The sequence below is a fragment of the Columba livia genome, chromosome 3 (assembly GCF_036013475.1).
Source record: "Columba livia isolate bColLiv1 breed racing homer chromosome 3, bColLiv1.pat.W.v2, whole genome shotgun sequence".
NCBI lineage: Eukaryota > Metazoa > Chordata > Aves > Columbiformes > Columbidae > Columba > Columba livia.
Window position 1 is genome coordinate 36,429,567 of NC_088604.1, and position 16,702 is coordinate 36,446,268.

The 16,702-nt window shown below is 36.7% G+C and overlaps 1 protein-coding gene across 8 annotated transcripts in view; it reads left to right on the top strand.

Moving 5' to 3' along the window:
- DOP1A (DOP1 leucine zipper like protein A) overlaps positions 1 to 16,702 on the top strand; it is a 65,801-nt gene that overhangs the window by 15,871 nt on the left and 33,228 nt on the right. For 4 of the 8 annotated variants that reach the window (XR_010471221.1, XM_065056398.1, XM_065056402.1 and 1 more), the window contains exons 5-14: positions 545 to 734; positions 2,305 to 2,403; positions 3,518 to 3,617; positions 6,205 to 6,314; positions 8,424 to 8,532; positions 10,172 to 10,292; positions 10,989 to 11,108; positions 13,928 to 14,042; positions 14,486 to 14,515; positions 14,913 to 15,146. Coding sequence is in view for 7 of the 8 variants with exons in the window: in XM_065056398.1 (XP_064912470.1) it covers positions 545 to 734; positions 2,305 to 2,403; positions 3,518 to 3,617; positions 6,205 to 6,314; positions 8,424 to 8,532; positions 10,172 to 10,292; positions 10,989 to 11,108; positions 13,928 to 14,042; positions 14,486 to 14,515; positions 14,913 to 15,146 (1,228 nt within the window). In the remaining variant the exon portion in view is untranslated. The remainder of the gene's footprint in view (positions 1 to 544; positions 735 to 2,304; positions 2,404 to 3,517; positions 3,618 to 6,204; positions 6,315 to 8,423; positions 8,533 to 10,171; positions 10,293 to 10,988; positions 11,109 to 13,927; positions 14,043 to 14,485; positions 14,516 to 14,912; positions 15,147 to 16,702) is intronic. The other 4 variants (XM_065056400.1, XM_065056403.1, XM_065056401.1 and 1 more) reach the window with 2 other exon arrangements.

The following is a 16,702-nucleotide window of genomic DNA, read 5'->3' on the forward strand; positions in this document are numbered from 1 at the left end:
TGAGGTTCTTAGGAGCATGGTTTAGTGCTAGAGTTAGGTTATGCTTGGACTCGATGATCCTGAGGGTCTCTTCCAATCAAAATGATTCTATGATTACTTATGCTCAAAGAATTGTGGTATTTTTATGTCCTGTTATTGCCAGAAGTGCTCAGTGCAAGGAATGAGAGGGCAAAAGCCATTTGCTTGATTCTTCAGTAGCTGTGCTTTCCTCTTGTCTCTCTGCAACCTCTGTTGGTAGCAACAGTTGGCTTTAAGTAGCAGGTGAGGAAGTTATTTGGCTTTTTGAACATAAGGAGCACATAAGGCGAAGCTGTGGGCAGGGAGAAGTATTTTGCAAGCCAGATTGCCCCCCATGTTTGTTAGCTGGATCATTCTGTTCAAGCTGCACTATAAGGTTCAACATATAGTTGGGGCTTCTCTTGACCTCTCAAAAGAAAGTTTTGACCTTCCTGTAATGATTTACTTATATATTTATTGAAACTGAGGGTAGAGGCAAGGGCTGTGATGCGTGCCCTAATTCAGCTGACTTGATTTTATTCTGCAGAACGAACACGCTGTTGGAGAAGGTTGCCTCGGCTGTGGATCAGTCAGCATTCTACAGCGCTCTCTGGGGCAGCCTCCTCACCAGCCCTGCCGTTCGCTTGCCTGGGATCACCTATGTCCTCTCCCACTTGAACAGGAAGCTTTCAATGGAGGATCAACTCTACATAATTGGCAGTGACATTGAATTAATGGTAATGTTTTTTTGAAACAAGAACAACATAGCTGTTGAAGGCCAGTATCTAGTGGAGTGCCTCAGGGGTCAGTACTGGGGCCAATATTATTCAATATATTCATTAACGATTTGGACGAGGGAATTGAGTGTACTATCAGCAAGTTTGCTGATGACACTAAGCTGGGAGGAGTGGCTGACACACCAGAAGGCTGTGCTGCCGTCCAGAGGGACCTGGACAGGCTGGAGAGTTGGGCGGGGAATAACCTAATGAAATTTAACAAGGGCAAATGTAGAGTCCCGCATCTGGGCAGGAACAACCCCAGGTTCCAGTATAGGTTGGGAAATTACATATTAGAGAGCAGTGTAGGGGAAAGGGACCTGGGGGTCCTGGTAGACAACAGGATGACCATGAGCCAGCACTGTGCCCTTGTGGCCAGGAAGGCCAATGGCATCCTGGGGTGTATTAGAAGGGGGGTGGTTAGTAGATCGAGAGAGGTCCTCCTTCCCCTCTACTGTGCCCTGGTGAGACCACATCTGGAATATTGTGTCCAGTTCTGGGCCCCTCAGTTCAAGAAGGACAGGGAACTGCTGGAGAGGGTCCAGCGTAGGGCAACGAAGATGATTAAGGGAATGGAGCACCTCCCTTATGAAGAAAGGCTGAGGGAGCTGGGTCTCTTTAGTTTGGAGAAGAGGAGACTAAGGGGGGACCTTATCAATGTTTATAAATATATAAAGGGTGAGTGTCACAAGGATGGAACCAGGTTCTTCTCGGTTGCAAACAATGATAGGACAAGGGGTAATGGGATCAAGCTGGAACACAAGAGGTTCCGCTTAAATTTGAGAAGAAACTTCTTCTCAGTGAAGGTGCCAGAGCACTGGAACAGGCTGCCCAGGGAGGTTGTGGAGTCTCCTTCTCTGGAGACATTCAAAACCCGCCTGGACATGTTCCTGTGCGACCTCACCTAGGCGTTCCTGCTCCAGCAGGGGGATTGGACTAGATGATCTTTTGAGGTCCCTTCCAATCCCAAACATACTGTGATACTGTGTTACTTATTTATATAGTAATATAATTCTAGGGGGTCTAGATGTCTTCTCTGTCTTTGAATATAGCCTTCGAAGAGGTTAAAATGCATGTTTATTTATTGTAGCTCAAATCAAAGTGATAGCTTTGTGCATGATAAGTGTTGCAAAGCTGAGTTAGTGTTTCAGAACGGTTTAGGTTTTGTATAAGACTTTCCCTTCAGGACACACTTCAGTTGAAAGTGGTTGAGTTACGTCATATTGTTTGAAAAATATATAGAGTATGATTTTGTCTTATAAACTTTAGATATTCATTGGTAATATAAAAAATCAAAAGATTAGTGTTTGTGTAGTTCAGGGAACCTATGTTGATTATATGTTTCTTCAGTGGTGAAACTTTTTCCTATTTTATCTTGTTTAATTATTCAAAATTTTAAAATAATAACTTAAAAAATAATAACAATTGTGAAATTATAAATGTCTGTTCTTATTTAGTGAGTGTTCTTTTATATCTACCTTCTTAAAATAATACAGTAAATAACTATTTTGGGGGTCTGCTGTTACTTCAGGTGGAAGCGGTAAGCACATCAGTGCAAGATACCAGTGTTTTAGTACAGAGGAGCACGTTGGACCTTATCCTTTTTTGTTTTCCTTTCCACATGAGCCAGGTAGGTTATTAAGATGAGAGTACTAAATGTACTATGCTTCTTAAAGCTGTAGCAGTCTTTAGTCTGTCTTTGTTAATGATTTTCTCCAAGCTTGAACAAGAGTCATATGTAACAGTTTCTCTGATAGGTTTGGCTATTCTCATGTCATGGTCTCTGTCCTTCTGCTTTTTAACTTGATGTACTAACTTTGAAGTGAACTTTAACTTCTGAATATGCAAACCCAATATAAATTATGATGATCAGCTTATGCAGAAGCTTTTAATTTGCTCTAATTTGATTATAAAACAAATTATCTGTTCATGTGCAAGCTTCCAATTCTAAGTGTTCAAAAGCAGCAAAAGTTAATCCTCTTAGCATAACTGATTCAGAACACTGGAGAATTGAAAATGATTATTGGTTTTGCGTGAGTAGTTAGCCCTAGCAGTAGTGGGAGACATTACAACTTCTAGGTAATTTTTTTGGACTGCATTTATTATTAGCCCCTTTCTATTTTTAAATTATTCAGGATTTATTTTACTTTGGGAGGAAAACTTATACAAGTTTTGTTCTCACCTTCTTAGAACTTATGGAAAACCTGTGCTTTCCTGTAAAAAGAAGCGTGTTCTTGCTTGTAGAAATGGTTTATTCACATTTGTCAGTTACTATAGGAGTACTTGGAGTGTCTCTGTTCAGATTCTAGAATGGAGATATTATTGATACAGCATTTATTTTTAATATTAAAGACTTACACAAACATTTAAAGTAGTGAGAGATTCAAAGATACTTAAAATTCTTCTGTGTGGTGGGGTGTTTTTTGTTTGTTTGGTTTTTGTTTGTTTTTAGGCTGGATTTTAATTGAATTTGCTCCCAGGGCTTTTGTCCAGTAAACAAAGTGTCTTGTAACAAAAATGAGCTGCTAACGCAGTGAAGTATTTTTTGCTGTTCCTAAAGGGTGCATGCTGTTATGAAGTGTCTGTTCCAAATAATAATCATATTTAGGTTTCGTAAGAGCAAGATTGTTTTATTGTACTATTCTGAATTCACAAATGTCAGAACACTAACTATGTTTTAGTGCTAGCATAGAAAAAGCATTACTTTTCATAGTTAAATTTAACCACGCTTCTAACTTCTTCAGGCAACACGTCCAGACATGATCAGAATTTTGTCAGCAGCCCTTCATGTAGTACTGCGCAGGGATATGTCACTCAACCGAAGGCTTTATGCGTGGCTTCTGGGTAGGTTTGTATTTCATTTCATTGTTGTCTAACAGTGGAGGAAGGATTGTATTCATTTGAAGTATTTTACCATATTGTGGAGAAAGCTTTTTTGGAAAAATGAGATGCTTAAGTTGTATCGTAAAAAAGAAAAGCACAGTCTGTCTCTGTGTACATAAAAGATGAAGAATGTAATGCTGGAATGCTTTCTTGTTGTATAAATTATCGGTACATTTTCCTACAGCAGCAATTACAGGCCACATTCAGGGATAGAGCCTGGTGCACTACACAGGCATAAATAGACACTAAAAGGCAACTTATGTCTTCCTAAACACATAAAGAGGAAAAAATCAGAACGGGCATTATAGAGTGTAAATGGCAGTTAGAACACAGCAGCATGGAAAGGATGAAAATAAAAACATGTTGAAAAATGTTGGTATTGTATTGATGGAGGCTTGAGTATGCAAACTCTAAGCTTCATTAGATATTTGCATGATGAAATTAACAAATCACCAATCACTTATGTTATCCATGCAGCTAGACCGTTATTTCAATGCCTTTTGGTGGTAAAAATTGATCAATGATGGGATGCACAGCTTTTACTTCTACCAAATGGTAGATTATCAATAGAATACCCATTTAATTTTTCTTTTATATAAAACTAGCATGTAATCAGAAGAGAGTAGCAGAAAATACTCGCTGTTTAGAAGACTCTAACTATTTGGGAAATATTTAGAAAACTAGAAATTGGAAAATTTTGGGAAACATTTACTCTTATTCAGCTGTATTACTTTAGGGAAATGGAGCTAGTGGTCACATGAAACTGGCCTGTTACTCTTCAGAACCACTTTCAACCCACTTTGAGTGAAGCTGAGATCTCTGACATGTGGGTTCCTAAGAGTGCCACAGAAACTGGAGCCTGAATGGAGAGACATGTTTTTTTCTACTTGAGGGGAAGACTTAGGGTCTGCTGTGACCTTTCCGTATTTGGCTTCCCAGCTCACCAGCAAGCACAGTTGTGTTCCTCAGGCTACCCAAGACCCTTCCCAGGAGCTCTTGCACCTTTCCCAGCTGATAGTTAAAGCATCAGAGGCAGGTGACCTGTGGGTGATTGGGGAGCAAGGGAATAAGTAAAGGGACAGGAGGGAGGGCTGGTGTTACCAAGGGATGAAGTCAGCAACAGTGTTTTGCATGAGGGGATTGTTTTTTTGCTGTAGATGTTACAGGGATTTAGAGGATAAATATGAAAAAAAAAATCCTGGCTTCTTTAGTTAGGCATTTCTCAAGACAGTCTTGCAAATTACTCATGTTTCAAAGAAAGATAATGAAATGCACTGTCACATTCTGTACCTACATTTTCCAATTAAGGGAAAACATAATTTCCAGATTAAACACTGCACTAATGTTTTGTCTACATTTGGTGGATTAGTTATGTGTTTTTGCTGACAATGAAAAGTATATTTTATATTTAAAATATCATGCTGTTTTATTAGCTGTGGAACCTTCTTCTACAGCTATTTCATGAGCATGGTCTCCACTGAAAGATAAAGTAACTTCAGAAGATACTTTTACAGTGGCTGTTCCTGGTCCTGTTTTGTGAACAACTAGTGCTTCTGCTTGCTGTATATTTCAACATACTTTATGGAAATATAGCTTGATTTTTCTTTTGTCAGTCTGCTGCATTTGTATTACCGTTATATTCTACTCCTAGTATAAAACAGTGCAGGTGGGAGGGGGTGTCAGTTATGCTAGAAGACTCTCTGACATCTGATAGTCTGTGTGACATTATTTAATTGTGGTGTTAGCTTTTCCTTCCTATTGTTTTGTAGCTGGGAGTGGTCTATTAATGTTCTCTAGGCATATCTTTAAATCCAAGTTAACTTAACCATTGTTAACAGTCGTTTTAAGTTGCTGCTAAAGGACATTTGTCTTCTCTGTCTTTCCTTCTATTTTTGTCACTTGGGGACGAAAACTTTCGAAAATGCTTATGTGAAATGGTTTGATATCCCGACTGACTTGTTGATTTCTTTTTATTAATGATATTTTTCCTTAAGCTTTTTTTTTTTCCTGTAGAATAAAAATCTGCTTAGAAAAGTTACAAACTTATAAAACAAAGGTCTATCTACTTCATGTATTTTTGAATAACAAAGTTGATTTTGTTTATTATGACTGATATTGTCTCTAAGTGCCTTTGTCATGTCAGCGTGGTTTTGGTGATCATATTTTTATATTTAAAATTTTGAATTTTGTGTTCTGATAATATCAATATTGAAATGTTTTTGTGGGACAAGGTTTTTTTTTAAGATACTCTAGGACGGTGTGGTTTGTGCACTGTTTGCGAACATTTGTTTTGTACAAGAAGTAATTTGATCAATAATGATGCATAAAACTAAAGTTTGTAATTTGTGAGCAAAGTCATTTGCATTGAAAGTATTACTTAATTTCCTGTATTAAACTCTATAAAATCATCTTTCTCTTGCCAACATTACTTGGACTTCATCTTGGTAAGTTATCAGTGCTAGTGTGTTGATTTCTAGTTTAAAGAAATTGGCAAAATATTCTCTTAAGAGACAAACACTTATTTGCCTTGTCTTTTGCTTGCTTGAAGGTTTTGATAACAATGGTGCCCTTGTAGGACCCAGAAGTACAAGGCACAGCAATCCTGAGGAGCACGCCACTTACTATTTCAACACCTTCTCTAAGGAGATGTTAGTCCAGGTGGTTATACGATGTTTCATTGTGGCGTATATCTTCATAAATGGATGCTGATCAAAGTTGCTGTATCCTTATCTTCTGTCTTGCTGTTTCAATGTGATCACATAATTTTTGTCTTTTTGTGATATTGTGTCCTATTCCTCTAAAACTTTCTCAGTGGAAAAATGAAGATATGGAAAAATGTGTTTCATTAGAATAATAGTAGGATGAGGACAAATGTTATATTTCTCTCTCTCTTCTTCTGCATATGTGGAAGATATTTGATTATAAGCCCAGCACACTGGAGCCTGTTCTTTCACAAAATGAAATTAGAGAATTCTTTTCTACTTCTGTAGATACAGAAGCTCGTCTATGTCTTGGCAATCAGAAAAATTTGATCAGACAGTCCTCAGAAGGTCTTAGTAAGAAGGGTCTTCCTTCCCTCTAGGCAGGAGGAATGTCTTTTCTGCTGTCCATTGGCAGTCGGGAATAGTTAAGCAAATTGGCAGTCATACTATTTGACCCTTAAAGCCTTGCTGACTGAGCTGAGATAATCTGGCCTTGAGAACTCTACTGCTTCTCTCACAGTAATTAAACTGTACAGATGTCTTTCAAAATGCTCTGAGTCTGATCTTGAAATCGGGAAGAAATTTTATCATTAAGGCCAATTGATAAGGTCAAGATTTTTCTGCTATTCAGTCAGAATAGCAGTACTATATATGGGAATGAGAGTGGGGATTCCAATATTAGTAGCTGACACAAGAATACTTAGCTCATCACAACACGAAGCTGATACCCAGCATAGCACTTTTAGTTTTGTCTGAAGGTGATGAGATCTGCTGTTCTGCTGATGAGGAAGAGGACATAAAATTCCAGTGCAACAAGTACCTGGTTGGCACTCTCACCCTCTCTTGTCACTCTTCTGCATCCTGTGGCAGATGATTTAGAAATTATTCAAGTGTACCTTCTATACAAAATGTGATGAGCTTTTCGCAACAGTTAGACATTTTTTGATAGTTCATGGTCTTCCTTTTAAATCTGTCCATCTTTCTAGTTTAATCAGTGTCATTAAAGCTTCTCTGTCTGAAAAAAACTAAGAACAGTGTAGAGCTGATATAGTCCATTTGATTTTTTTATTATTTTTTTTTTTCCTTTAGCTACAGTAGAATGGAGAGTGCCCCTTTTTATAATGGGAATAATTCACTTGTTTTTTCCTTTACATTTTTTGTGGACATTAAAATCAGTGCCTTGCACTACATAATACAAATTACACATGCCTTTTGAAACCATTTGCTGTCTTTTGAAAGACTTCAAAAGCATTGTTCTTTTCTGCTTTCTTCCCTAGCTGTCTTTTTGTGTGCTTTTTTTTTTCCAGTCCACCCTCATCCTGTTCATTGATACAATATACTGAAAATTCTGACCTTGTAAAGGCGTATTCAAGTACAGAAGATTTTTCTTTTGGGATACTAGATGATAATACTTGGTTGATAAAAGACAGAAAGGTCAAACCCATTTTCCTGCCTGTTTTCTTTCCCATCTCTCTTTTTTGTCCTCTTTTTTTAGAAGCTGTACAAGAAACAAACTAGTTTTGACTCAGACAGCAAAGCCAGCCACAGAGGGAAAACTAAGCAAAATCTGTGTCAGTTTAGCAGTTTTGTTGGGCTTTTTTTAATTCTGCAGTTTGTTCCCTAAATTTCTTCAGTATAAAAACTCAGTTTTCTCATTTGTTTTGAAGTTTTCGTTGCTATCAAGTCAACTTAGTCAAGAAAGTTTTCCACCATGTAGGTGGACAGATTATTTTTTATTAAACCCTTAGTATCTACATGCCTTGCCTTCTCAAACAATTTCTTCATCACTTTTAATGTCTTCTCTTTTATTCTTATGATATTTTAAGTTGGTATCTGTTTATAATATTTTTTTTTTTTTTTACTTTAAGTATGTGCAAGTTACCAAGTTCTGTTCCACAGAACTATTCTCATAGGCAATGTTGAGAGAATGAGCTGCAGTGAGATAAAATAGTGGTCTCCATTACTGAGCATTTTCTCTTTCTATGCAGCTTTTATTGCATCTTTCTTTCAGAAACAGTTTCCTGGTTTTGTTTTTGTTTTCCTGATATCCTTTTGCTCTTTGTAGGCAATGGTTGGAATATTACAGGTTAATGGGCATGGAGAGGAAAGCACATTAATGCAAGACTTAAAGCCTTTTCGAATTCTTATCAGTTTGCTGGATAAGCCTGAACTAGGTAATTTTCATGTTATTTCATGTTACTTCTAGTCTTTAATTTGTTTTACTTGAACTTTTTGAGAATTTTTCTCTCTTGTTGGTCAAATTGAAGTAAAATTGTATTCTTAGTACTGGAGGTTAGCTAGATTTCTTAGATCTTTCAAGCTAATAATGTAATGTTTTCATTAGATTTATCTTTTACCAAATGCAATTTCTTCTGTTTTCAGCACAGGAAATAGTAAGTTGAAGTCACAGAGAACTCACTGCATGTTGGGAGAGATAAAGATTGGATCTTTTCCATTTCTTTAATCAAATAGTGGCTTTCACTATTCTAAATCTCAGCTATTCCTTTTGAGAATAATCTGTCTTCTAATATACACATATGAGAGATATTAAAAAGAAAATGTTTTGTTTTGTTTATTTGTTTGGTTTTTTTAATTTTCATTTCCCCTGTTTAAAGTGTTTAAATGCACTTTTTATTGGGTGAGTGCAGAAGACTATGTGGCAAAAGTAGACATGGCAGAAGTATTTACAACAGTTAAGTATTGTACATTTTTTTTTTAATTTGGAATAACAGTTTTGGAGGTCACTGAAAAAAAAATCAGAATAATTTTTGAAGTCTATCCCAAGATTTGGGGGTGGGATAATAAAAGAGTAAGAATACAACAATTAGAGTACGACTTGAAAGGAAGTGGTTAAGGCAGACAGCAGAGAACAGAATATCTGACAAGAATTTGGCTTCTTCCTGGTAGTTTGTGATTTCTGGGGTTCAGTTTAAATTTTCAGAGGCAATGTATACATTAAGATTTCATAAAGTAAGCAGAACTATGAGGATTTTTTTCAGCAAACTAGGATGGAAGAAGCTAACAGGATTTCTACTTAGCTCAGTGAGTGCAGTCTCGCTGAAGGCAGCACAGTGAGGTTAGGAGAAAGCATGAAAAAGCGAAGGGTATTTCAAGGAGGACCACTTTGTAAGCTCCTTTCAGAATAAGTTGTGATTGTTTGGTATTTTTCCTTCAAACTTGAGATTTAGCTTAAATCTGAAGGAGGCACTATGTCAAAAGGTATCCTACAGGCTATATCCAGAATTAAAGAAAACCTGCCTCAAATTAAAAGGCAGGAAAATCCTTGAAATATCTTATCTTGTATTATAGAAGATGTTCAAAATATTTTACCTCGTGTTTCCATTTAAATTGAGTACAGTTTTCCATATGATAACAGCATGAGGTAGCTTATGAGTGGGTATTTGAAATTGTTTGAAAGCTCCCTTTCATTGAAAAATCTATGGATTCACAGTAACATGTTACTGAGCTGAACTAATAATCCCTCAAACAGGGTGTGCTAGCTTGAAGATGGGCTATACTGATGTGACCACATAGCTTTTGGACTGAGTGCGTTTGTATCATTTTACACACGTTATGGGAAAAGAACTCTGCTTGTGCTTTGTATACTCTTAAGAATTACAATTGCCTGTGTATTTCTGGAATGTGAATAAAAAACCCAAACCAAGCCTTCTGAAATTAGGGTAGTTTATGAACTTGAACAGAAATAGTTTTATTATTTCAGTGACCCAGGCTAGCTAATTATTTAGTTTTCAGATGTGGACTGTTAGTGGTGCTATAATGAGTAAGACTGTGACTGCTGGTATTTCTCCGTAGGCCCTGCCATCCTAGAGGATGTACTGATTGAAGTGTTTCGAACATTATATACACAGTGCAAAGCAGAACTGGAGCTTCAGGCAGAACCTTCTTTCAACAAAGATCACACACAGCTAAGCAGGTGAATAATGCATAGGATGTATTTTATATTAAATAATATCTTTTTGTTGCTGAAGCCATGACTGTGAAGCCTGTGGGACTATGACCTGGTTTCTTCACAATGTAGGATCCATTGACATTAATTGCAACTTCTGTATTTGATGCAAAGCTCTGAAGGTCTATGGCTTTATTATTTTTTAAGTATTTAGCTTATGTTTTATTCTTTACCAATGTCAAAAGTGCTTGCTTTATATAGCTGGAAGTCAGTATGTCAATGGTATAGATTAGTTGTGGCATTCGTTGTATCGGTGTTCTTCAAGAAAAGTGGATTGATGGGCTTTATTCTGGAGTGAAAAATGAAAAGTGCTACAAGAGAGCCAGAGAGGGGAATAAAAAATAATTTCAAGATTTGAGCTGAATATCTTAAAAGGTGGGGGAAGAAACAACTGTAGGAATGATTATGGGAAAACAGATCTATTAAAAGTGTGGTTAGAAGGCTAATACTAAAGAAAGGATAGAGAAGAAACCTAGCACCTGTGAAAAGACACTGGTATGAGGAGCCTGCTGATACACTGAGCCCTAGAGCAACAACCACTGTAGGGATGAGGGGAGGAGAATTTGTCAGTGTCAACTGGCAGAGAATAAACTCATGATAATGTGTAGTTATGTAACTCGGAAATGAAGTGTAAAAATATAAAATGTTCTGTTTTTCTTTCAGCAAACTGAGAGAAAACAAGAAAACAGCAGAATTGATTAAAACTGCCAATCTTCTCTTTAATTCCTTTGAGCCTTATTATATGTGGGATTACATTGCTCGTTGGTTTGAAGAATGTTGCAGGTAGGTTGTAATACTGAATCTGTATGTGTAAAGTTGAAGCTGACTTTTGTTTTTTATAGGCTTTTTTCTTCAAGTGAGTTAGTCTAACGTGAGCATTTAGTCTTTTTCTTCCCCACCCCTTTAACTTTGATCTTTTGGCCAATTTCAATCAGATGTGGTTGGTCTCAGCAATGTGAGTTCTCACAAACTCAGTGTCTGGGTAAAATCAAGAGTTGAAATTAGCAACTCTGCTGGAGGAAAGACTCCAGAGTGATCTCAAAGCTAGTTTGTTCTGTACTGTCTGTCCAGTACTGGGTTACTTATTGGGTGTCTAGCAAAGCCATCAACTTTACCAAGAATGACTTGTGGAATATGTTATCTTTTGCCCTGCTATTTTAGGGAAGAAAAAGTGGGAGGGTTCTGTACATGGCAATGAGGGCTAAAGGAGTGAACATAATAAACAAGGTAGAACTGAAAATATTAATGGGAAGGAGTAGGACCAAGGGACAACAGAGGAGCAGGGATTGTTGCTGTGGCCACGCATAGATGATGTAGGGATTTCAAATTAAATTTGTAGAAACGTGTTTTTTTCATTGCTAATAGAATAGTTTAATAATGTACTAAGATGTTTGGACATTTCAGTTCTATGAGCCAACAGTGTACTGACATAAGTAACTTGTGTCTTGGGCTACATAGGGGGACTATGGTCAGCAGGTGAAAGGAAGTTATTTTTCCTTTCACTTAGTGTTTCTAAGGTGACATGTGGAATATCGTTTCCAGCTTTGGGGACCCTGCTTGAGGAGGAGTGTTGAGAAACTGAAGAGGCTCTAGTAGAGGGCTGCTGAGATAGTCAGAGTCATAGGATGCTTAATGGGTGTTTGAGGCAGGTGACTTTGGTTTAGCCTGGCAAAGAGGGGGCTCAAATAGCAGCCTCTGACTTCCTGAAGGGCATTTATAGAGTTGATACAGCCATATTTTTGGTAATGACTGATGGTAAAACAAGGGACAGCAACAAGTGTTGGCTTGGGGGTTCAGGTTGGACTTTTGGAAAAGCTTGGCTGGGAACATAGTGCAGCAGCAGAACGGGTACCGAGGGAGGCTGTGGAGCTTCCTTGGGAGAGTTCCAGGATTCTGCTAGACGAAACAGTGGGTGAATTTATTTACTGTTGCTAACAGTCCTGCTCAGTGTGAGAGGCTGGACTAAACGAAATCCCTTCCAACATATCTGTAAATTAATTTTTATATATTGGACTGAATTGGAAAAGTAAAAAAAGCAGTCTACAACCGAGTAACAGGCAGGTGAGAGTTTCTCTACTTGTAAGTAGATGTTACTGTAAGCATGGATACCAGATTGCCTTATTAATAAATAAGTGGGATCTAGAGAATGTGTTTTGTTTTGTTGGTTTTTTTCCTATATGAGCTGCTGTGTTATGTAAGTTATTGTAAGTTATTGTCTTCCTGTTCAACAAGATACATCATTAAGTGAAAACACAACCAAATGATTTTAAACCATAAATTTGTAAGTTATCTTTATATCATCCAGTTTGATTGCTAAATCACTGTTATTACTTTTAAAGCAATTTAGATTTTCCTCTGAATTTTTCTCAGGCTTTTTCTTATTATTTTCCCCAACTAAAAATTAAAATAGCATTTCTTGTATCTAATGTTTATTCCCATCTCAGTATTGCTCACTGCTACTGAGACTTTTCTCAAAGCTATTTTTGACAGGGGCTCAGTGAGTTGAATTCAGGTCATCCTTTATGAGCTATTACAGTTGAACAAATCTGTGAGTAATTTATGAAATGGTAAATCTTTCTGGATAGTAGCACAGAATGTGAAAAAGGATTTTTGTTATAACTTAAAGGGACCATTTAATTGAACTGTAAAACAGGCTGCTAGTTTTATGAAGAGAATTATCTGTTGCTAGATACAGTAATCTAATGGAGGTGTGGGTTAAGTGAAGTGTTAATTTTCAAATGTAGGTTACCGACAGAATGTAACTTTAGTATGATTTTTAAAATCTTTTGATAAATACTGTTTCAGTCTTAGTTTATCTAATGCTTCTATTATTTCAAATAAATAGTTTTTTCAGTCCTGGCACATATGTTCATCAACTATTTTAAAACAGAGGGAAAGGATTAGCATAAATAACTATTGCTGAAAGTGTGACGCTGCCCCTCACCACCACCTCCAGCAGAATAAATGAACTGGAGAAACAAAGTATTATTCCTTTGTTCATATCCTTTGCTTATAATATTATCAGATTGCAGCTTGGTTTTACAGGGGATTTGCATTCAATCTTACTTCACTGAGCAGTAAAACTCATCAGATTAAGAGTCTTGTGAACAGCAAAGCAATGTGGTCAGCTGAAGTTGAAGTGAGCATTTAGAATAGCTTGTTTTGTTTTCCTCTTGCACAGCTTTAAAGCTTCATGGGCCTTTTATGTAACTTTTGGTTGTCTCTGTCTCAAGTGCTTAAAGCCTTGGGTTTAGATCTCTTCAAAATTACTGTGCTTCCAGTAACACTCTTAATTCTATTATTGGTACCCACGCTCATACTAGTAAATATTACAGTATATGATGGAGTAAAAAATGCAATTTTCTGTAGCCTAACTTTCCTTATTTTATGAATGAAGACTGGTTTACAGTGAAAGGCTGGTTGCTGCTTTTTCTGGAAGTATGTGATGGGACCAAGTGAGCTACTTAACAGTGAAATTTAGAGATTGCTTTTTTGTTTATAGGAATTTTCCCTGATGTGTACAGCTTTGAATTAAGTTACAGAAACATGGTTGATGTAAGGGGGAGGGAGAAATATCGTGAAACCCTGTTTGAATTTTGCAGGAGGACATTACATGCCAGACTTCAAACTGGGCCTGGAGGTGGTAGTGAGCAATCTGAGTTACCCCTGACAAATTTCTGCTTATTAGTGGATTTTCTGTTGGATATAGTTTCTTTGGTAAGAATTGCTTTATTTATTGCTAATACTGGGATTCAGTATATTTATAGTGTACAGAAATACTGTATCTGCTTCATTAATTGTTTTTCCTGAAAATGTATTGATGTAAATTGGTGGACATCTTTAGAAGAAGACTTGTTTTCGTTGTATGATTCTTAACAGTCTGGTTGAATATAACTGAAGCGGTTTTTTTGATACTTACACCTGAAAATTTTTGTCTGTCCTCTATTTCTTTTCTCTAAAACTACACTGTATTTGTTACAAATATAGTCTTTTGTATTTTGATATGCTAGTTTAGATGTGCAGCTTTCTTTTAAGGCTTTTTTAAATGTCATGATAAGATGCATCTTTTTCTGTTCACATTGCTTAGTGTAGCGAAGACTGTTGGAACTGTTTTTTTCTATACCTGTCTTTCTTCAATTCTTTGCTTTCTCATTTCAAAGCCTACTAGAAGTATGAGAGTGCTGTGTCAGGTATGGCAATCAGCCTGTTTTCCCTTTAGTTCTTAACTTGTTTGTCTTTTATTCTTAAACATTTTATTAAGGTGATTAAAATAATAATAGTAGCATTCTTTAGCCTTATTATTCTATCTCGTAATGCATGTGTTGTGTAGTGAACAAGGCATAAAATTCTGAAAAAGAGCTAAATATATTTCTATTTGTTGGTTACCCAACTGTAAAGTTAATTTTGTACTTATTTTAAGTAAAGCATGTATGTATTTTTCTTGGATATTAAGATATTAATTTTCCTTTTTCAATGTTCTGTATGTTTAGAACACAGTTAAGCAAATGATAGGTACCACTATTACAGAAGATAACTTTGAGTGAAATCTGGCCTTTCAATTAATGAGTTTTACTATTACTTTGTTAGGAGACGTACATTGAAATACAGACAGAACACTTGCCTCAGCTGTTGCTCAGGATGATTTCTGCGTTGACAAGCCATCTTCATACTTTGCACTTGTCTGAGCTTACTGATTCTCTCAGACTCTGTTCGAAGATCCTTAGTAAGGTTCAACCTCCATTGCTGTCTGCTGGTACAGATGGTGTCCTGCAGCTTCCAAGTGGCCACAGCAGCTCCATCAAAGAATGGGAAAATAAAAAGGTAATTGATTATGTTTTGCAGCATCTAGAAAAAATACTTTCTTGTGTAGAAAGGAAAAGCGTGATTTCTAAGTCTGTGCTGAACCAGCTACAACTCTTTGATTAGATTTTAGTTTAATAAACAACAATACATGTGAAACTTGGATCATCAAAATAAATTATAATTGTGCACTTCATTGTGGTAAAAGGTCTTGGTTCTTAAGGGTTTTTATCTAGATTTAATATTGTACATGCATAAATCACTTCAGAATCAGGGCCTAAGAATGAACTAATCAACTAAGGTTTGAAGTTGTAATGTACTTCATGAGTCTGATCATCTAAGAATAACTGGACGCAAAAGAATTATCTATTTTCATTATGTATCAGGCATATATAAATTCTCGTCATACCCAGTTTGGGTACATCGGATTAATACCAATCTGCTATTTTACTGTGACTGTTCTTATAATCATTTAATAAAGAAATAAAAGAAACAAACCAGCCAGCAGCTCTTTCTCTTTTAACATTGTCTAGTTTGGTCTACACAACCATGGCTTTGTAAGGTGTATTAAGTGATGTGCCCTGGAATCCTTGTTCTCCAGCTGAAGAAACTAGAGGAACATCATAGAATAATTTAGGTTGGAAGTGACAGTTGCAGGTCACTGCTCCAAGCAGGGCTGATTTCAAAGTTAGATTTTACTTTAGAGCTAGGTCAGGTCACTCAGGATTATATCCAGCTTAGTTGTGAATATATCTAAGGATGAAGATTCCACAATTTCTTTGTACAGCTTGTTTGTTTACACTGTGTTATTTAATCAGAATTTCCATTGTTGTAGCTTGTGCATTGTTGCCACTTGTTCTTTTACTGTAATTTCTTAGCAAGCCTCTGTCTTTTCAGCTACCCAATGGGAAGTCACAGACAGTAATGAAGACACCTTTTCACCACAATTCTTAGCAATTTTTTTCTTAAAACTGAGCAAATATGAGTGTCTGTGCTTTCCTTCTGTATCAGGTGCTCCTGTGGTGGTCCTCCACTGGACTTGCTTAGTACATCAGTGTTTGTTTTGTACTAATGAGAGCAAACTTGGACACTGTATTCCACATGTGGTCTTAAAACTGCTGAGCAGAGGGGACTAATCACTTCCTTTGATTTGCTGGCTCTGCTTTTGCTGCTAATATGGTTCTGTATGTGGTTGGCTGTCTTCACCAGAAGGGTCCACTTCTGGCTCATGTTTTCCTCATCTGTTAGGACTCTGGCATCCTTTATGCAGGATCCTATCCTTATTCTTTCTAGCCAGCTGATACCTGCCTGGTGGTTTGTTTTTTGGTTCTGTGGGTTTTTTGGTTTGGTTGATTGTTTTTCTTTTTTTTTAAATTCTGTTTTGACTGAATGAAGTTTCCCTTTGAACATTCAATGGCCTTTTTCTGTCAATTACAGCTGACTCATGTGTGGCTATAGCTTCTGTTAAGACACAGAGTGAAATAAATTTCCATGCTTCTGATCTCTTTCATATTGTATTTTATAATAGTGTCACTGTTCATGGCTTCCCAAGCTTTTTATTACATCTTAACACAGGA